The sequence below is a fragment of the Candida albicans genome, chromosome 4 (assembly GCF_000182965.3).
Source record: "Candida albicans SC5314 chromosome 4, complete sequence".
NCBI classification, from domain to species: domain Eukaryota; kingdom Fungi; phylum Ascomycota; class Pichiomycetes; order Serinales; family Debaryomycetaceae; genus Candida; species Candida albicans.
The window spans coordinates 1,220,619-1,239,016 of NC_032092.1; the positions used below are offsets into that span (position 1 = coordinate 1,220,619).

General features: G+C 35.1%; 5 protein-coding genes across 5 annotated transcripts; 3 read left to right on the top strand and 2 right to left on the bottom strand. All coding sequences in view use genetic code 12, as the record gives it.

The window, feature by feature from the left end:
- Positions 1 to 632: 632 nt before the first annotated feature.
- CAALFM_C405590WA (uncharacterized protein) lies at positions 633 to 8,840 on the top strand (the record flags this gene model as incomplete). Its single annotated transcript, XM_711455.2, has 1 exon — positions 633 to 8,840. One exon carries the CDS (start codon positions 633 to 635, stop codon positions 8,838 to 8,840), a length of 8,208 nt encoding a protein of 2,735 aa, XP_716548.2.
- Positions 8,841 to 9,955: 1,115 nt separating this feature from the next.
- On the top strand, positions 9,956 to 12,784 carry GYP2 (Gyp2p; the record flags this gene model as incomplete). Its single annotated transcript, XM_711459.2, has 1 exon — positions 9,956 to 12,784. The coding sequence occupies one exon, from the start codon at positions 9,956 to 9,958 to the stop codon at positions 12,782 to 12,784; it is 2,829 nt and encodes a 942-aa protein (XP_716552.2).
- A 345-nt stretch (positions 12,785 to 13,129) lies between these two features.
- CAALFM_C405610CA (uncharacterized protein) lies at positions 13,130 to 16,261 on the bottom strand (the record flags this gene model as incomplete). The annotated part of the gene is made up of 1 exon (XM_711461.2): positions 13,130 to 16,261. One exon carries the CDS (start codon positions 16,259 to 16,261, stop codon positions 13,130 to 13,132), a length of 3,132 nt encoding a protein of 1,043 aa, XP_716554.2.
- Positions 16,262 to 16,719: 458 nt separating this feature from the next.
- Positions 16,720 to 17,181, bottom strand: CAALFM_C405620CA (uncharacterized protein; the record flags this gene model as incomplete). Its single annotated transcript, XM_711462.2, has 1 exon — positions 16,720 to 17,181. The coding sequence occupies one exon, from the start codon at positions 17,179 to 17,181 to the stop codon at positions 16,720 to 16,722; it is 462 nt and encodes a 153-aa protein (XP_716555.2).
- Positions 17,182 to 17,413: 232 nt separating this feature from the next.
- Positions 17,414 to 18,370, top strand: CAALFM_C405630WA (DNA-directed RNA polymerase II core subunit; the record flags this gene model as incomplete). The annotated part of the gene is made up of 1 exon (XM_711463.2): positions 17,414 to 18,370. One exon carries the CDS (start codon positions 17,414 to 17,416, stop codon positions 18,368 to 18,370), a length of 957 nt encoding a protein of 318 aa, XP_716556.1.
- Positions 18,371 to 18,398: the final 28 nt, after the last annotated feature.

Below are 18,398 nucleotides of genomic sequence, written 5' to 3' on the forward strand. Positions count from 1 at the left end.
TATTAAGAACAATTAGCGGTATGGTGACGGTTTTTCCGGAAATTTGCCATTCAAGCAATTAATTCCGATACTGTGCGGCCGAGATAAAAACAAATTCCGATGTTATTCCCGCAACCCTCTATCTCTAAAGAATTCTTCTTCTTCTTCATCTTCTTCTTCCCGACAAACAATAAAGAAACAACAATAGAGAATCTCTAACCCGGATATTAAAGAACTAAAAAGAAAAAAAATAGTAGAAAAAATTTGTTCATTTATACACACATTACTAAAGTTGTAGTTAGTAGTAGTAACACAAAAAAAATATTAGTATTATTATTTACAACACCTTCTATATCTCTGTGAAGAGAGTTTGTTAGAAAATATTTTCATAGAAAAAGCAATCCAAACTCCCTTTCTTTTTTATTTTTTTTATAATTACAACTTAAAGTTATTGATGTTATTATCTATCAAAACCTATAATCAATCAATATATTCTTCTGTTTGAATTGTGATTTTTATTGGGTTGGATTATTAGTTTTATTCATTTATTTATTTATTCATTTATTTATTTTTACTTTGTCACATTTCCACATATTTGTAACATTTTCCTATAACAATTGATATATAACGGCAAATTCAAAGTTAGAAATACAATGTTTAATATTTATTGGATCTTAACAATCAGTATCACAATATACCTAATTGTGCTTTTTTTGATAAATTTGATACCCAATGTATCAATTAAATATGTGGGGTTTTTCTCTTTAAGAGGTATTACCATCAATACCAGAAAATCAACCATATATATCAGCAAAATTTCTTTACGATTTAATTTATTTGAATCAAACAAGGATTCAGGATTTAAACTTGTCAATCTAGAAATTGTTGATGTTCAAGTAACTATAAAAGAAACAGCAGGACCGGGATCATCGGCACTGAAATTGAAGATCAAAAATGCCATTGAAAATATTTCCCTTTCTGAGAAATTACATTTTAAAGTACCAAATTCACTTTATGAATATTTATTAAAGACAAGAGTGGCCAATAGAATTAATATCCATGTGTTTCGTTGTGCCATAACTCACCAAAAGATTCTTCAAGATCATTCTATATTTCTTGACTACACCAGATTCAATGTCAATGTGGATAAAGACAACAGTACGCGAGTGACAGTGATTTTATTTAATGGTCTCATCCAAGACAAAATCGATCGACTGAATAAGATAAACTTGTTTAGAAATATCGAGTTCTACGTAAACTGCCAAACCGTTACTTCGTGTGGAACAACAAGATCCAATGCTGTATCGATCTATTTGTCAGATTTTAAAACTTCATTGTCTATTGGGAGATTGAACGTACCATTAGATCTATTTGTCAAGTCTCAATCCAAGAAAGATGCTGGTAATGTTGAGGACGACTTGACCAACACTAAAGTAATTGATGTTGCCAAGTATAAGAATTTCATTAAAGAGTTCATGTCAGTTTATTCAACTACCGAAATCAGATTAGAGGATTTGACATTATCTCATAAATCAATGAGAACTAATTTATCCAATTTTGTGCTAACACTTGAAAAACTCGAAAAAGACAATGGCGTGACTAATCTTAAATTTATGTGGTATCTCACATCATTCAAATTCTACCACATCGATACCAAATGTTTTGAATTACCATCGGCAACATTCTTTTATGAGCTTTGTCCTATCCAATTCTTAACGGTAGCTCAATCATTACTCCGCCATGAAAAGAATCCATCAGAAACAATCAATTTTGATTTCAATTTGACCATGTCAAATCCAGTGTTTGACATTTATTATGATCAACAAGATATTGTTTTGGATATACTACGTGATAAAATGATGAAAAGGAGAATGAATACTATGAGAAAAGCTACTGGAGTTCAAAAGAAGGAAGAATTTTTCACCAAGATGTCTATTGCCTCCAAAATGCTCAAGGCTGTTTTTAGTAAACTTGTTGTGGTGGACACAAAACTTAACCTTCATTTACCAGAGTTTGGTAAAACTGAAGTTGGGAAGTTTAACCGCTTATCTAAATCCAATTCAATTATCACTGTGGCTCTCCTGGAGTTGATTTTGAAAGTATTTACTAGAAATATCAATAAAGGATCAAACAAGTTCACTTTGAACACTTTGTTTAAGATGAAAAATGTGAAATGTGAGGGCCAGGGTAATAAGTTTCATTTTACTAAAGTCAATCTTTTAGCCACCTACAATATGTTACAACAAAACGTGTCAATCAAACTTTCAAGCAAGAGTCTCGAATTGCTCTCTGCTAACGATCTTATCTTTCACATTGTACGTCTGTTTAAAAATCGTCAACGAATTTATTTCAACAAGAAATTTGAAGAATGGAAAAAGATGGACGTTAATAATGTATGTCCATGGAGTGAGCAAATGGACAATAAATCTGGAGCTCCTGTAGCAGATACACCAGCCAATCCTGAGTTTATAAAATTATTTGAAGTTCTTCCATCCTTTATATCGTCAGTGAAAATTGACATTTCTAGCATTGTAATGGATATGGTATGTAAGGAGGGTTTGCCAAGTCACAAGCTATATGATGAAAAATTAGGAAAAGAAATTGATTTAAAAGACTTTAGAAGAGGTATATCTTTCAAGGTTTTTGATTTTTCTGTCACGTACAAACTCGCAAGAAAGCATTTTGAAACCAGTGTTGCCCTTTTAAAAGCCTTCACATTGAGTGAATACGCCTCCGAGTACATTGAGGATTTTGATAAGGTCACTGAAGTACAAGTCAGTGAATCTGAAATAAGTGATTTATCCAGTATTAACTCAGCGGAGTCTATACCCTTAAATGATGCCTCTCCTTTAGAGCTTGATGAGTCTAATACTAAGAAAATAAAAACAGTCTTAACTGTACGGGACATCCTTGTATCCAATGCAGGAAAACTGGATGAAAAGGATCCAGACAGATTAACTTTGTCAATACCAGAGGTTGATGGTCGAGTGGACATGTTTCTTGTCTGGTGTTGTTTCTATGCAAAGACAATGTTGGAAAGATTCAAGCCTACTGTAGAAAGCAGTTGCACCAAGAACCAAATTAAAATTATTCGTGGACCAAGAAAGAAGTTGAAGCTTGATGTTCACCTTGATTCTGTGGCTTTAGTAATCCGATTACCCCGGAAAGTGGATGTTATGATAGAAATCGACAGAGCACGCTTGAAGAATGCATTGGTTTTGAAGTCAGCAGATATAGTAAACTGTCGATTATACGTTGTTGATCCAAGCACTAAATTCTGGGCCAGATTGTTAATCATTAAAGAACCTAAGTTTAGTATTGATTTCACCAAGTCGATACACGATGCATATTTTGGCATATCCACCAGATCAATCAGAATTAGTGTCCCCAACAGATTTTTATTTTACACTGTTATTGACAATTTCATAACATTTTTCAAAGCAATAAAGCAATTGCTGCAGAATTTTAGATATTTTAATTGGGGAATTGACGAATTCGAAACCATCTATCCATCACAAAAAAATGCAATTGTTTTCCCTCATGTCAATATCAAAACTGCAGTATTGGGAATGGAACTACGTGCGGATCCTTTTGAAAATAAATTAGCATTGATATTTGAGCTAGGAAAAATCGAACAAAAGGAACGTATTAGGAAATGGAAAGCATTTGAGAAAAAATCTCAAGAGATACTAGATGGAGCCGAAAGCAATATTGAAGATCAAATTGAATTGTCAAATATTGCTGCACCCATATCCAGCCCTGCGCCTATTGCTTCCAAGACTACTACAAGTACGATGACACCAAACGTTGCTGGCGATTCCATTACTAGACCAGACAGTCCTCCTAGAAGTGGATCCTCAGAATGTTCATTTACCAGTGGGGCAGGATTGATAAAAAATAAACTCTTGAATAGAAAGAAACCAACAAAGACAAGTGTTAATGGAGTAGCTCCAGTGAATGAAATAGAACCAGCAGATGCAAAATATACTATAGAAGAAGCCGAGGAAAGAATTGCTGAAGCAAAAGAAAGGTTATTTGAGAATTTCAGCAAGTCGTGGTGCAGAAAATATAGAGTTTTTGAAGAAACCAAATGCCGTAAATGGAAAGAAAGAGGTGAAAACATTTGGGGTTCCCATGATATTAATGAAGTTATGAAGGAAAAGTATGACATTGTAGAGTATGATCATGGCAAGCCTTTAACTGGAGCTATATTTAGAGATGTTGACTTAACATTGGATAAATTTAAGCTAGGAGATGTTGACAAATTTTTATATGACTATGCTAAACATCAACCAAAGTTGACTTATTCCATTTTGTGTCCAATGTATGTTGAACTCAAAGCCAGGAAGTTTTATATGATTTTGAAAGATTATCCACTACCAGTAGCTTCATTCCCACGAAGTAACACACCATCATCACCAACGATCCATATTAAAACCAACTTGGTCATTCATGAAAAATTGTTTAGTAGAAAGGAAGAATTGAGATATATATATGTTCCATTTTCCCCTGCAGTTCCTGATGATGGTAGAACCGATAATTTTTACTCAGTAAATATACCGAGAACATTAACGCCTGTTAAAGTAGCAGCTGATTTCAATTGTGATTTAAATACCGATAGATCCTGTACCATTAGTTGGTGTAAGTCTTATCAGCCTGCTTTTTCGGCAATGGCAATGGCGTTTGAAAATTTTACCAAACCTGCTATTGATGACAGCCCCATTGGATGGTGGGATAAAATTCCACTTATTGTTCATGGTAGGTATCAATTCAATATTGCCAACGAATTGTGTCTTCATATGAAAAGTGGGAGAAACCCACACGAGCTTATTGGCAAGAATGCTGGCTTTGTATTTTGTTGGAAAAATAACGTCAAATTAGTTATTGATGGTACTATTAATAGTAAAGATTTGGTGGTACTTGAAAGTGATGATTTTATATTTGCCATTCCCAATTACTCCATTGAAGAGAAGAATGTGTGGAGTTTATTTTACGATGATTTCGATGACCCTGTTCCTGATATTGAATTGGAATCGAAAAAGTTTAATAAATATGTTATCAAATTGTCGTCTTCAGAACGAGTACGTTGGGTGTTAGGTATGCTTTTTGAAAGAAACAAATATCCAACTCAAAAATTCTCTGATGAAGAGTTGAGAGTGTCAACTTTCAAACCACACTATGAAGTTATGATCACTAATCCAGCTAATGAATTCCATCCGGATTCTTACGAGGGTTATCGTTCGGACTATGTTCATATGTCACTTTCTGTGATATCCCGAGCAAAAACTGGAGAGACAGCTAATACTGCTTATTTCACTCCTTTGTCATTCCATCACTTTTTTTACTGGTGGGATACTTTGTTGCATTACTCGCCACCTCCTATCAAAAGAGGAAAATTATTTGAAATGGATCAGGTCAAGAAACCTAAGATAAAATTTGGAACACACATGTTTACAATGAAGTATCAATTAATCTTCAACCCGGTGACGATTTCCCATTTGTACAGACATTCGACGAGTGATGTACCAAAGAAAAATAGCAGAGTTGCATTTACTGGTTTGAAAGGAAGATTTGACGTATGTGAAATAGACTTGCATCAAAGAAGAGAATATGTCACTCATGAAAACAAGAAATTAAATCGCAAAACAAAAATCAGACATTTGAAAATGAATCAAGCTGAAGTGAATATTGAAAATGCCGACGCAAGAGTTATTTATGCGTTATTCAATGATACTTCTGTAACTGGTAAATTGATGACGTATTTGAATGCTGATTCACTGGATTCATCAACTGATGGTTCACAATCTCTGGATTATCGTGGCTCATCATATCTGAGATGGCTTGAAAATGTGGAGATAAGTGATGGTGATTTTTCGTGGTATGATCCAAAAGATTTCATTGAGTTAGAAGTTAGGGAACCATTGTCCCCATACCCTAAAACAAAGATATTGCCATTTTTCGCGACACCAAAGTTCAGTTATTATAGGGAATTTACATTGCAAAAGGATGGCCCATTCCCATTTGGTAGTGAGAAAATTCATGATTGTATTATGAATTTGGATAAACCTGCTATAGTACAAAGTCGAATTTTACTAGACCGTCTTCAGAATTTGGAGGATGAGTTAGCTCATAATGAGGAAATGTTACGTCGATTTAAAATTCAAAATGGTCCTGAGTTCCAGCATGATATTCGAATGACAGAGCAAGAGATTTCAACGTTGAAAGAAAAAGTTGAAGTTGTTCGTGCTGCCTATAACGGATTCAGTGATGATGAATTTGGTGGTTTGCCGCTGTCTTCTGCAAATAATGTTGCTGATGATGATGATGGTTCAAGTTCATTGCTGAGATCGAGCACTGGGTTATCTGCATATTCAAGTCACGTAACACAGGATCAAATGCTGCAGGCAGCTGCATTTGTTTCGATTGCCGAATTTCACAACCGATTCATCTTACATAACTTGACTTTGAAATGGGACGACAATATTTCTAAATATTTTATCAGTTACATGAAACGAATAGCCGAGAGGAAAAGTCATATTTACTACATGACCAAATATGCGGTTGATTTAGTTGAGAAAGTTATGCAAGAAAACGCAAAAGAAGGGGAACCCACCTTGCAGCCAAGAGAAAAGGTGTTTCAAAAGTCTTTTAAACAAGCCGACAATATCGTGGATAGTTTTGAAGATGATCTAGATGAAGTCAAAGATTCTGAAAGAGAAGAACCTGAGTATAAATACCTCGTTAAATTGATACACCCACAGATCCAAATGATTAGCAGAAAAGCACCAGATTCTTGTGTCTTGATTAGTTCGAAAGATCTCGAGCTTCGGATAGTTGATATTAACATGAAAGATAGAGTGAATATTTTGTCGGAGAATAATGAGATGACAGCTAGAATAGAAAGAAGAACTGGTGTGTTGTTTAGAGAAGAGCAATTATTTGTTTTACAAAGAGATGAAGTGGTTAGTAATGCCAAGCTGAAATTTGCCAAAAATGGATACATGTCCGATAAATACAACTGGCCACCGTGGTTTGAATGTGAAGTATGTTATGATGGTTCATGGGCACACGAGTATTTGGTTTCTGAAAAAAATACTATAGCCATAATACAAAAGTCCCCAAATCAGTTGTTTATTAGCTCAGAGAAATTGGAGCAAGGAAATGAACTTGTTGTTTACCTTTCCAAATATGTCATTAACGCAACTTCTGCACAATATTCGAGTATTTATTATGTCATAACAGGGTTACTTCTTTCAAACGATGACAAAGAGAGTAATTATAATGGTCGTTTGCAACGGTTAATGGACTTGGCGGATGCATCTGATTTTGAAGGATTAGATGTCCGTGTGCATAACTTACAACAAGGTATACGAGATTACCGAGAGTTATTATTCAGTTTTGATCAAAAAGGTGCTGATTTAAACGAGGAACAAAAGAAATATTTGCATGTTCTTGAATTGGAAATGGAAAGACTGAAATTGGAATTGATTCTTATTATGAATGCATTGCAAACCAGAATTAAAGCAACATCACAGTTAACTAGTAAATGCCTTCAAATATTGGCTGATCAAGTGATTTGGCATATGCTTGACGATGACAGGGAACCATTTATTGATTTTGCCTTGGCTAGCACTAGGTTTATTAAGCATGAAGCTGGAGATGGGTCTACTGTTAACATTCTTGAGATTGGCATGGTACAAGGTTTCAATTTGCAAGAAGGAGCCAAATATCCTCAATTATTGGGTCCTGATATTAACGAGGAGAAGAAGAAATTGGACAGTTGCCATAATGAAAAGCCCATAATCTCCATGTCTTGGACAGTGTTAAATGCTGTTGGTGGGATTCCTATAATCAAAAATGCCAAGTTAGAGACCCAACGATTGCAGTTGGAGTTGGAATATGCTACCGCTAAAAAACTTGAAAGCTACTTGTTCCCTAAAGAAGCAAATACCGAGGATACCGATGAGCAAGATGGTGATGAGTTTGATGACATATATGTTAACAATCAACAAAACAGCATGTCTGATAGTACTAGTGATATTGAGGTGTCAAGTAACGATTCGGTCTTGTCCAGCAAAAACCCACTAAAGAGACTTATGTCAAAGAGAAGCAATAGACTGCCAAAATCGTCATCCGATTCAGCAACTAGTTCTCCACAACAGTCATTATCTTTGAATTCTGGTGTTAGAAGTTCAAATAGCTCGGCTTTAAGTTCAGATGAGATATCGTTTGGTAGTGGCATTAAATTAAACCGACCACAATTACATCTCCCCTTGCAAAAGAAAAGAGAGCAACAACATGAAGAAAATGATGATGAAATGGAAGTTATAATAGCTCGATCTTTGAAATTCAAATCGTTGATTGATATTGAAATTGCTAATTTCCAAATGATTATAAGTTTTTCAGCACCTAGTACATTGCATTTACTTGATGTTCATCGTTTGGTTATAAATATCCCAACTTTGAGATATGTTAATAAAATCTGGTCTGCTAAGGAACTTACAGATCGGTTGAAGAAAGATGTAATCAAGGTCATTTTACAGCATAGTGGTAAGATATTAGGTAACAAGTTCAAAGCAAAGAAAAAGACAAAAACCAGTGAACCGTTGAAACAGATATCAAATTATTCCAAATATATGACGTTGGATGATTTACAGCAACATGGACGAGAACGAGACAGTTCCACAGTTGATCATGAAGTACATCGAAAACCAAGGACTAGTCATAAATCTGGTTCCAGAATGTCAAGTATTGGTCGAGTTCTTTCACGTCAAAGTGTAAATAATAATAATTCTACTTTTGAAAAGTATTTGGATGATGTTGATGGTTCTGATGAAGGTGCTGGTATAGAGGAGAAGTAATTGTATTAATTATTGAAGTGTGTATATATCTTATGTATTAATATCAAGTATTGTAATATTATTTGAATTGTGTTATAATTTGACGTGGAACTGTTTTTGTGTTTACTATTTAATACGATGTTTTATTTTTTTGTTACTTGTCTGTCGCCCCCCATCTTAAAATTTAAAACCATTTCGCGCCCGCGTAGTAGTAGTAGTACGGCAAACGAAACGAAAATGCAAAATCAGCCGAAACAAAAAAATTTCTAAAACAAAACAAAAAAAACAAAACAAAAATTTTGAGAAAGAGACAACCAATAAATTGTCACTTTACTTCTATATAATACCAAAATAACAAAAACTGTTACGTGTAACTAAAGAATACAAATTGAAATTGGAACTACACCGAATTTATTAATATCATCATTCAACATCTTGAATTTTTAAAAGACTTTGAATCATTAGATTAAAAAGACTTTAAATCATTTCATTAAAAAGAAATAAGGAGATTTCAATACTGAAAGGGTTCTTATTCATTTTTTGTTGTCTGTATTCCTTTTTTTTATTTTGCGATTTACAACCACAATTACCACTACCCACATAAACAGTTTCCCACCATACCTACTACAACTGTTACTGTATTTATCTAACTTTTCAAGTGAATGTTGTTTCCTGTTATTATTCCCATTTAATTCCCACCAATAGTTGTCAAACGAATCCCCTCTATTCTTTAATATTGTCTTTTTTGTGTGTGTGAGTAAGTGTGTACGCGAGTGTGTGAGTGTGCAATTTGTTAAATATTATAAGGGGGTCAAATTAAAGTGAATCAAAATAATAATTCACCCAAACCAAAATCAAAAATTTTAAACAAAACAAAGAAAAAAAAAAAAAGAGTCGAAAACCACCATACAAAATAAATCTTAGATTGGGATCCTTTCTTTAGACATCAACATCTTTAATTATTCCAAGTATTCTATCTTTTGATTTATAATTTTATTCATCATCTTTCTTTCTTTCTCTTTAGAACTTTCACAATTGTTCTTTCAACTTCTCAATTACATATATCCATATATACATTTTTTTTAGTCATTTGAACCACTACCATCACCTCCACCACCACAACCAACATCCTCATCATGGCATTTTTTGATTCACTTAAAGACAAGGCTCTTAATACTTTGAATCAAGTACTATCCACTAATAACAAGAATCAAATGGTGTTGACCAAAGATCAGTTGTTCTGTCAACAGTACAATTTACCCGATAACGAAGTTGTTATTTATGAATCAGCGGCCGAAATCAACATTGTTTCAGCATATTCTCACGATAGTTGTAAAAACAACAATGATCCATTTCCACAGGGAAGACTATATTTGACACCACATTTTTTAATTTTCAGAGATGCTTATGATAGAAAGAGTTGTTCATTTACTATACATTTATCAACAATTAAAAAAGTCGAAAGATTGGTATCCACTGATTATGGGTTTGCACTAAGCATTACTACATATAGTAAATTGACAATAACGTTATATTTGGTAGGTATTAGATCTGAAAGTGAAAGATTTGCTCAAAATTTGACTATTAGTTTGAGAAAGAATTTATCAAACGTTGGGAAATTACAACCATTTATTCAGACTTGTTACTCAGAATACTTGTTATCTAAAAACAAAGTGTCAAGTGAAAAGGTTGAACATATGCCAGCAGGTGGATTAGGATTGGTCTTTAAATTCCCAGGTAACCCTAAGGAATCCAAAGATAAAACAAAATTGAAAATGTGGTTTGATTTATTTCAAACCGATGGACGAAATTTATCTTTGGTTAGAAAACCTTTATTTTATAAACTTATTCGAGTAGGATTACCAAATAGATTAAGAGGAGAAATATGGGAATTGACTTGTGGGTCGATGTATTTACGATTAGAACACCAGGGTGAATATATTCAACTATTAGAAGAACATAAAGACAAGAAATCGTTTGCTATTGAAGAGATTGAAAAAGATTTGAATAGATCATTACCCGAGTATGCTGCATATCAATCACCTGAGGGAATTGAGAGGTTAAGAAGAGTATTGACAGCCTATTCTTGGAAAAATCCTGATGTTGGTTATTGTCAAGCTATGAATATAGTGGTAGCAGCATTACTTATATACATGTCTGAAGAACAAGCATTTTGGGCGTTGAATGTTTTATGTGACAGAATAGTACCTGGGTATTATTCAAAAACCATGTATGGAACTTTATTGGACCAAAAAGTATTTGAATCTTTGGTTCAGAATACCATGCCTATGCTTTGGGAACATATCACCAAAAATGATATTCAATTATCAGTTGTTTCATTACCGTGGTTTTTATCATTATACTTGTCTTCAATGCCATTAGTTTTTGCATTCCGAATCCTTGATATATTTTTCATGCAAGGACCAAAAACCTTATTTCAAGTTGCATTGGCTATTTTAAAGCAAAATGGAGAAGAACTTTTGCAGACTGAAGATGATGGAACATTCATATCTATAATTAAAGATTATTTTCATACTTTAGACCAGTCTGCTCACCCTAATTCTCCCAACCCCAAATATAGAAGTGTCACAAAATTTCAAGAACTCTTAGTTACTGCATTTAAAGAGTTTTCCACAGTTAACGAAGATATGATCAATACTCATCGTAATAAACACCGGGATTCGATTTATCAAAATATTTCAACATTTGTGAAAAGAACGGAAATTAGAAATTTGCCACGAACCAGCAATATCCCACCAGACACTTTAGATATATTGTACGACAGGTTTTATTCCCAAGTAGAAGTTTCCAATATAACTAAAGGATCAGGATCCAGCTATATGGATTTTAAAGCATTTTTGAAATTTATGTCGGAAATATGTGACTGGGTACAATTTGTTGATCCTAAAGATGAGACTAATGAAAGGCATTTTTTGCGTCGTTTATACAATAATTGGGATAGTGAACAGCAAGGTGTCTTGACTTTTTCAGATTTGGTTGTTGGGTTAAATTCGTTAGTAGACCCAGATTTAATGGCATCTATGTCGAATTATTTTGAATTGTACGACACTAACCATAATGGAAAATTAAATAGTGAAGCTATACTACAAATATCCGAGGATTTATTGTACATAACAAGTCCATGGAAAGAGGGTTATTTGTTAGATGAAATTACTAGATTAGCAGTTGAAAATGAAGTAGCAGAAGAGGTGTTCAAAAATCAAGTTGCCAATGGTGATGGATTAACCATTGATTTGCCACAACATGTTGAAGTTAATCGTGAGAAAATTGAACAACAACAGATTGAACGGTATTTACGAGCTGCAAGTACATTTATTCAACGTGCATTTGAGTATGCTCAACCAGAAGATCAAGAATTGTTAATTAAAGATTTGGCAATTGATGAAAAACTTTCTCACAATGCGGCATTAAATCCAAATACACCAGTGTATTTGAATCTACCAACTTTTAGAATGGTTATACTAGCTGATGAAACTTATGAATTATTATTCAGCCATACCTTAAGAGAAGCAACTCACCTCAATAGACCATTAGACTCGAGTTTCAACCCAATGCGTAATTTGCGTGATATGTTTGATGGGTTGTTGGCTGATGGAAGGAAAGTTGCCAATAAAGTTAGATTGCGTATGGATTCACGTGCTTCAAATCCTGGTGGTTCAAGCAGTGCCCTGGTTAAATCAAATAAGAGTACTAGCAAAACTGGTGCTGGTGATGAAGATGATGAACGAGATGATGATTTTGGTATGATTTCAATTGATGAACAAGATAAAGACTTGTTGCTTGGTGCAGAGGCACAATCCCTCGTTGACCCAATTAAGAGTGAAGTTGCAGCTGCTAATACTCTTGAGAGATTTCACAGAGCAGAACTGGAAGCTAGAAACCATATACACAAGGATGGTGCTAACGGTAATCATACTGAGAATTTAATTGAGTTTGAGCAATAAAAGTAGCTGTATGTTAATTTTTTATTTTATTGAGAGGAAGAGAAAGAGTTGGAAGTTGGAGTTATTAGATGATAATTTATACATACCATACATATCTTATATATATACTTTATTAATTGTATATTTCATCATTATTATATTAAATATATGTATATACCAAAAATAGTGGTGCATTTTATTTCTTTCTTAAACAGCTTGCTATTGATAATTAATCAGAGATTTCTATACTCAATAAGTTGAAATTATTTAAAAAAAAAGAAAGGGTAAAGATAAATATTACTAACACATTGTTTTAACCAACCAAACAGTATTTGAAAGAAAATCCCAAATCACCACATCATATCATTAGTCCTTTGAAGATCCAAATAATTTTCTCAATTTCTTAAATTTCTTTTCCTTTTTAGGTGATGAATCTTTTGGTTCTGTATCTCTTCTTAAACTTGCAACAGCAGGAGAAGGAGCAGATGATCGAGGTGTCGAAATATCTTCATCAGAATCATTAAAGCGTGAAGTAAAATTTCTTGTTGGCAATGAATCAACACCTTCATCATCGGAATCATTAAACCTAGATTTGAATGTCTTTGGCAGTTGATATTGTTGGACCGGCTTTGCTTGTTGATGATTCAGCAATTGTGATTGTGATTGTGATTGTGATTGTAATTTTTGTTGTGTATGAGACTTGACTGGTTTGGATGCTGCTGTAGTCTCAGGAGTAAATGGTTTTGATGCATGACTTTGAGTTGCTGTTGGTGCAATTGGATCTCTCAATGTCGTTCTAGCAGGTCGATCGCCAATTCTTCTTCCTTGAGATCTAGGGGGAACACCATGGTTGTTGTGCCCATTAGATTCCATTTCTCGAGAAAACGACGACTTCTTTGCTAATGACGGTTTAAATTCAGAATGTGGTCTGGCTTGAGCCTTGGCATATAGAGCTTCAGCTTTCAATTTAGAAGGTGACTGATAGCCAGGTTGCAATGCTGGGTGAGATGGAATTGGTTGTACAGCTGAATTAGGACGCAAAGAACGATTGCTCATTCCAGACTGCTTTTCGATGTGTTGCATTGAATGTGGTCTGGCACCACCTCTTTGAGTTTGTGGTGGAGGTTTTCTCAATGTTTGTTGAGATAATCTCTTAGTTGGCTTGTTAGCTGATGCGAGGTTACCAAACAGTGGATAAGCACCGCCAAATGCATTACCGCCACCACCAATAGCACTACCATTTCCAGCTTTAGTTAAAGCGAAATCAGGGTTATTGTTAAGGTTCGAATTGGACAACTTGGAGTTCAAACGTGTATTTTCTGCAGTTGTCAAAGAAAGGTACGCTTGTTGGGCCGCATTTCCTTTAGCTGCTGGTTGCTGCAGCTGTTGTTGTTGTTGAGTTGGTGCAGTGAATGAAGATGCACTCTTTAATGCAGATTTGATTGGTTTCTTTTGTGAATCGTTTGAAAAAAGTGACGATTTAGAACTAACGTTCGATGAAGCACCCGGTGCTAGTAATGTATCTTCACTTTCTATTTTGCTATTATCATGATCTGGATTTGATTTCTCTGTATTCTCTTCGCTAGCAACTGTGGGTTCAATAATTTCCGGTTTATTGCTAAACTGGGGACGCAATTGACTGGCTAGGTTGCTTCGTTCTTGTTCCTCATCAGAGTCATCAATTTCTTCAATTGTAATAGCCGAAGCATTGTCTTGTTGCAACAATTCCGACGACTCTAGATTTTGATATTGGTTGATCACACCAAGCTCTGTCGCAACACTTGGATCCAAAGTCTGGAAATCTTTTTCATCATCAGATACAGAAGACCTTTCAGCAAAAGATGAGTTCAAATGGCCGGCTTGATTGAAATCACCAGTCGATTTTTCATCGTCAAGTGTAGACAAAAATGGTTTGGCAATTCTTCCATCAGTATTTGATTGTTCTTGAACTTGGAAAGTTGGAACCGAAACCAAAACAGAATCTTCAGGTTGAGTACCAAGTATTTGATGTTTCAAATTATCAGTAGCTTCTGAAAGTGACTGGCTTCTTCCATTTGGCGATGCACCATCTGCTTCATCAGTTGTGACGCCAGTGTCTGCAAAACCAGCTTTATCAGTCTCTAAGAATTTATTCTCTGAACCATCTACAGCAGTAGGAACCAGTTCTTCTTTCAAAAGCTTATCGTCTAATTCATCAACTACAGGAGGAACACTAGCAATAGGGACATCCTCTTCTTCATCATCTTCGTCTTTCAACTTCTTCTCATCTAACTCATCCACAACTGGTGGCACTTTTGTTATAGGAACTTCCTCTTCATCTTCTTCTTCTTCCGTAACAGTTTCAGTTGGAAATTTACTAGGCAGTGGAACATCCACGAATGAGTCACGCACATGGGTTGTTGATTCCTGGTTAAGAGGAATATTGTCTTCATTAGGGGTATGTAATACAGTTGCTTCAGTGACATCATCAGAAAAGCTGACCTCCTTCTCTAACTCCTTTAATCTCTCCTCGTTCTTCAATCTTTCCAGTTTCAATCTCTCATATTCTTTACGCTTTGCTTCAATTTGTGCTGCCAATCTCTTTTCTTCCTCTATTTCCTTTTCCAATTCTTGGTACTTTGAATGTTGCTCTTCTAGTTCATCATTTTTTCCCAAAGATTCTTCCAAAACAACTTCTTCATGCATTGACTTCAAAGGTGAACTAACTGACCGATTTGGATTCTTGGCACTTGATGATCCATTACGTCTTGAAGTGCCTGTTAACGAAGCAGCTCTAGGAACGTTATTGTAACTTTTCTTGGTCAAGGAGACATTTCTTAACGAACCAGATCTAGACAAAAGTGAGTTTGACCTCATTGAATTGCTTCTGGCAACTTCTTTCTGAAATTGCAGCTCTGGAACCTCGATAACCTTGATACCTGTTGGTGTTGGTATGTATTTTTTAACCATTTTTACCGGGGTGTTAGCTATTACATTTGAATTACCCGTGGTTTCATTTTGTTTTGGCAATCTTAAGTCATTCATCCTAGCTTTATTGTTCAAATATGTCTGGTTTGTCTCTTCTGTGATTTCATCCAAATAAGAATCGTTGAAGCTATCGTCGATATCATAGACATGTGTGTGTTGAGTTTGCGAATTGAATGAACCGCCAGCCGAGGCAGAGGAGCTGCGTGAATTTGCAGAAAACCTTCTTGGTGGCTGTCCAAGTGCTCCTGCCTTGTCTTTCGATTGCATGCTTGACCTTGACCCTCTTTTCAAAAGACTCCCACCAGATTCAGATATATTTGCAGCTGGAGGTGCAACTTGGAACGATTGAGAGCGTGCTATACTAGAATTCTTTTTTGCTGCTTGTGCAGGTTGTTGTTGTTTCATGGCATTACCAATGGTTAAAGCAGCAGCTAAAGCTCCAGAATTGGGTTGATGGTTGTTCGGGGCAGTTCCACTAACACCTGTATAGGCCGTGTCATGAACACTTCTTGTCTTTCTCCTAGAAAACATCTCGACTATTTATACAATCAAGCGTGATGTCAATGGTTTAATCAACTTCAAAGAGAAAAAGAAGCAAGTGATTAAAGAAAAAGAAAAATGAATATAAAAATTAAAAAAAAAAAATGAAGCAATAGAGCCAAGGGGAAATATCTCTTTATTTTTTTAAAGAAAGAAAATCTAATCCGGCTAATTAGGAAATCGAGTTTCTGTTGTTGTTGTTGTTTAGCTGCGGCGCTCTTTGAAATTTTGAAATACATATCTTTGCTTTCTTGTCGTTTGCGCACTACCTTGTTCTCCTGGTTACTATTTCATGTTAATTTCTCCACCGTTTAGCCAGCTACGTAATCTATGTTGTTAATTGTCCTAGTTTCTACATGTCTGTAGTATGACAAATTCCATTTTAGATTTCCCAACAAATACAACAAAGAGGTAAAAGATAATAGATTGGGATTTATTTGGTAGACTTTCTAACTGAAACTTCTTCTGGAATGTAATGAAGAGCGAGATGTCGCCAATCTATTTAGTCCCAACAAGTTAGACACCCAATGTCCGGCGTATTGACCGTTTCTAACTACCAATTTTAAAAGTGGACGTACACAAAGTAGCACTCCTGTCCATAAGAATCCTTGTAATAAAGGCATAAGCATTTGATCCTTTATTATAGCGTAAATGACTATCGAAGGGGTTATAGGAGCAAGTGGTTTGGGCTGTGGTTTATCAGTGTAGTTATCTATTTCTTCCTCTTCTTCAATGTCTAGTTCTTCATTCATTAACTTCAAATCATCATCAGTTAAAGTGGCAATATGGTTATATTTCTTACTACTCAATGGTTGTAGTTTTTTTTGGTCTGGTTGTTTGTTGCCCGCATACTTATTTAACTGGCTGATGAATGATTGTTCAAACCTTAAATCAGGAATTGGTAAAGACATTGTGTGTGTGTGATTGATATCGAATAGTATAATAAATGGAGATGTTTTCTTAGCACACACACAACATGAATAAAAATGGGTCAGAAAAACGAGCTCTGTTAGAAGGTAAAAAAAAAAAAAAAAAAAAACAGAAGGCTCAAAAAAACAATCAACAAATCATTGTACAAGTAACAGGTACATCCAACCGTACTACCTTTCAATCCGAATATTGCACAAATATAGACAGTACACTATGGAAATAGATAGTCATGAAGGGCCATCGGTCACTATTAGGGAAGCGGAAAAAGACCATGTCAATTTTATATTGAAGAATGTCGACTTGGCTGTGGCAAACTCAATGAGAAGAACCATTATAGCCGAAGTGCCAACACTAGCAATAGATTTGGTTGAAATAGATGTTAACACGTCGGTATTGGCGGATGAATTCTTGTCCCATAGATTAGGATTGATTCCTTTAGTTAGTGAAGGAATCGATAACTTGACTTACTCACGAGATTGTACGTGTGACAACTACTGTTCTAAATGTTCTGTGACATTACAATTAATAGCAAATTGTGCTACCGAGTCCACCATGAATGTTTATGCTTCAGATTTGCAAAAGATGTCTCATAACGGCTCAAAATTGGGTGATCCAGTCATCAGAGATCCCCAAGCAAGAGGTCCATTGATTTGTAAATTAAGAAAGCATCAAGAATTATCACTTACGTGTATTGCTAAGAAAGGAATAGCCAAAGAGCACGCCAAATGGTCTCCGACTGCGGCTATAGGGTTTGAATATGATCCTTGGAATAAACTAAAACATACCGACTATTGGTATGAAGTTGACGCCGAGGCAGAATGGCCAAAATCGAAAAACTGTGACTGGGAAGAAGCACCTGATCCAGAGGCACCTTTTGATTATAAAGCAAAACCATCGACTTACTATTTTGATGTGGAAACTGTTGGTAACTTGCCTCCAAATGAAGTGATTATCAAGTCTATAGAAACTTTGCAAACAAAATTGGCAGCTATTTCAATTGAATTAAATAAGGAAGATGTTGAAGTTAATGAAGCTGCAGCTGGTGGGTTCACTAGTTATGGTAGAACTGAGTATGGCAGAACAGAATATGGTGGTGCTGATGGAGGTCAAACTCCTGGTGGTAGAACACCATATGGTGACAGTGGTTTCGGTGGTGCTCAATGGGGTTAATGTTATAAAAGATTATCTGTAGTATAAA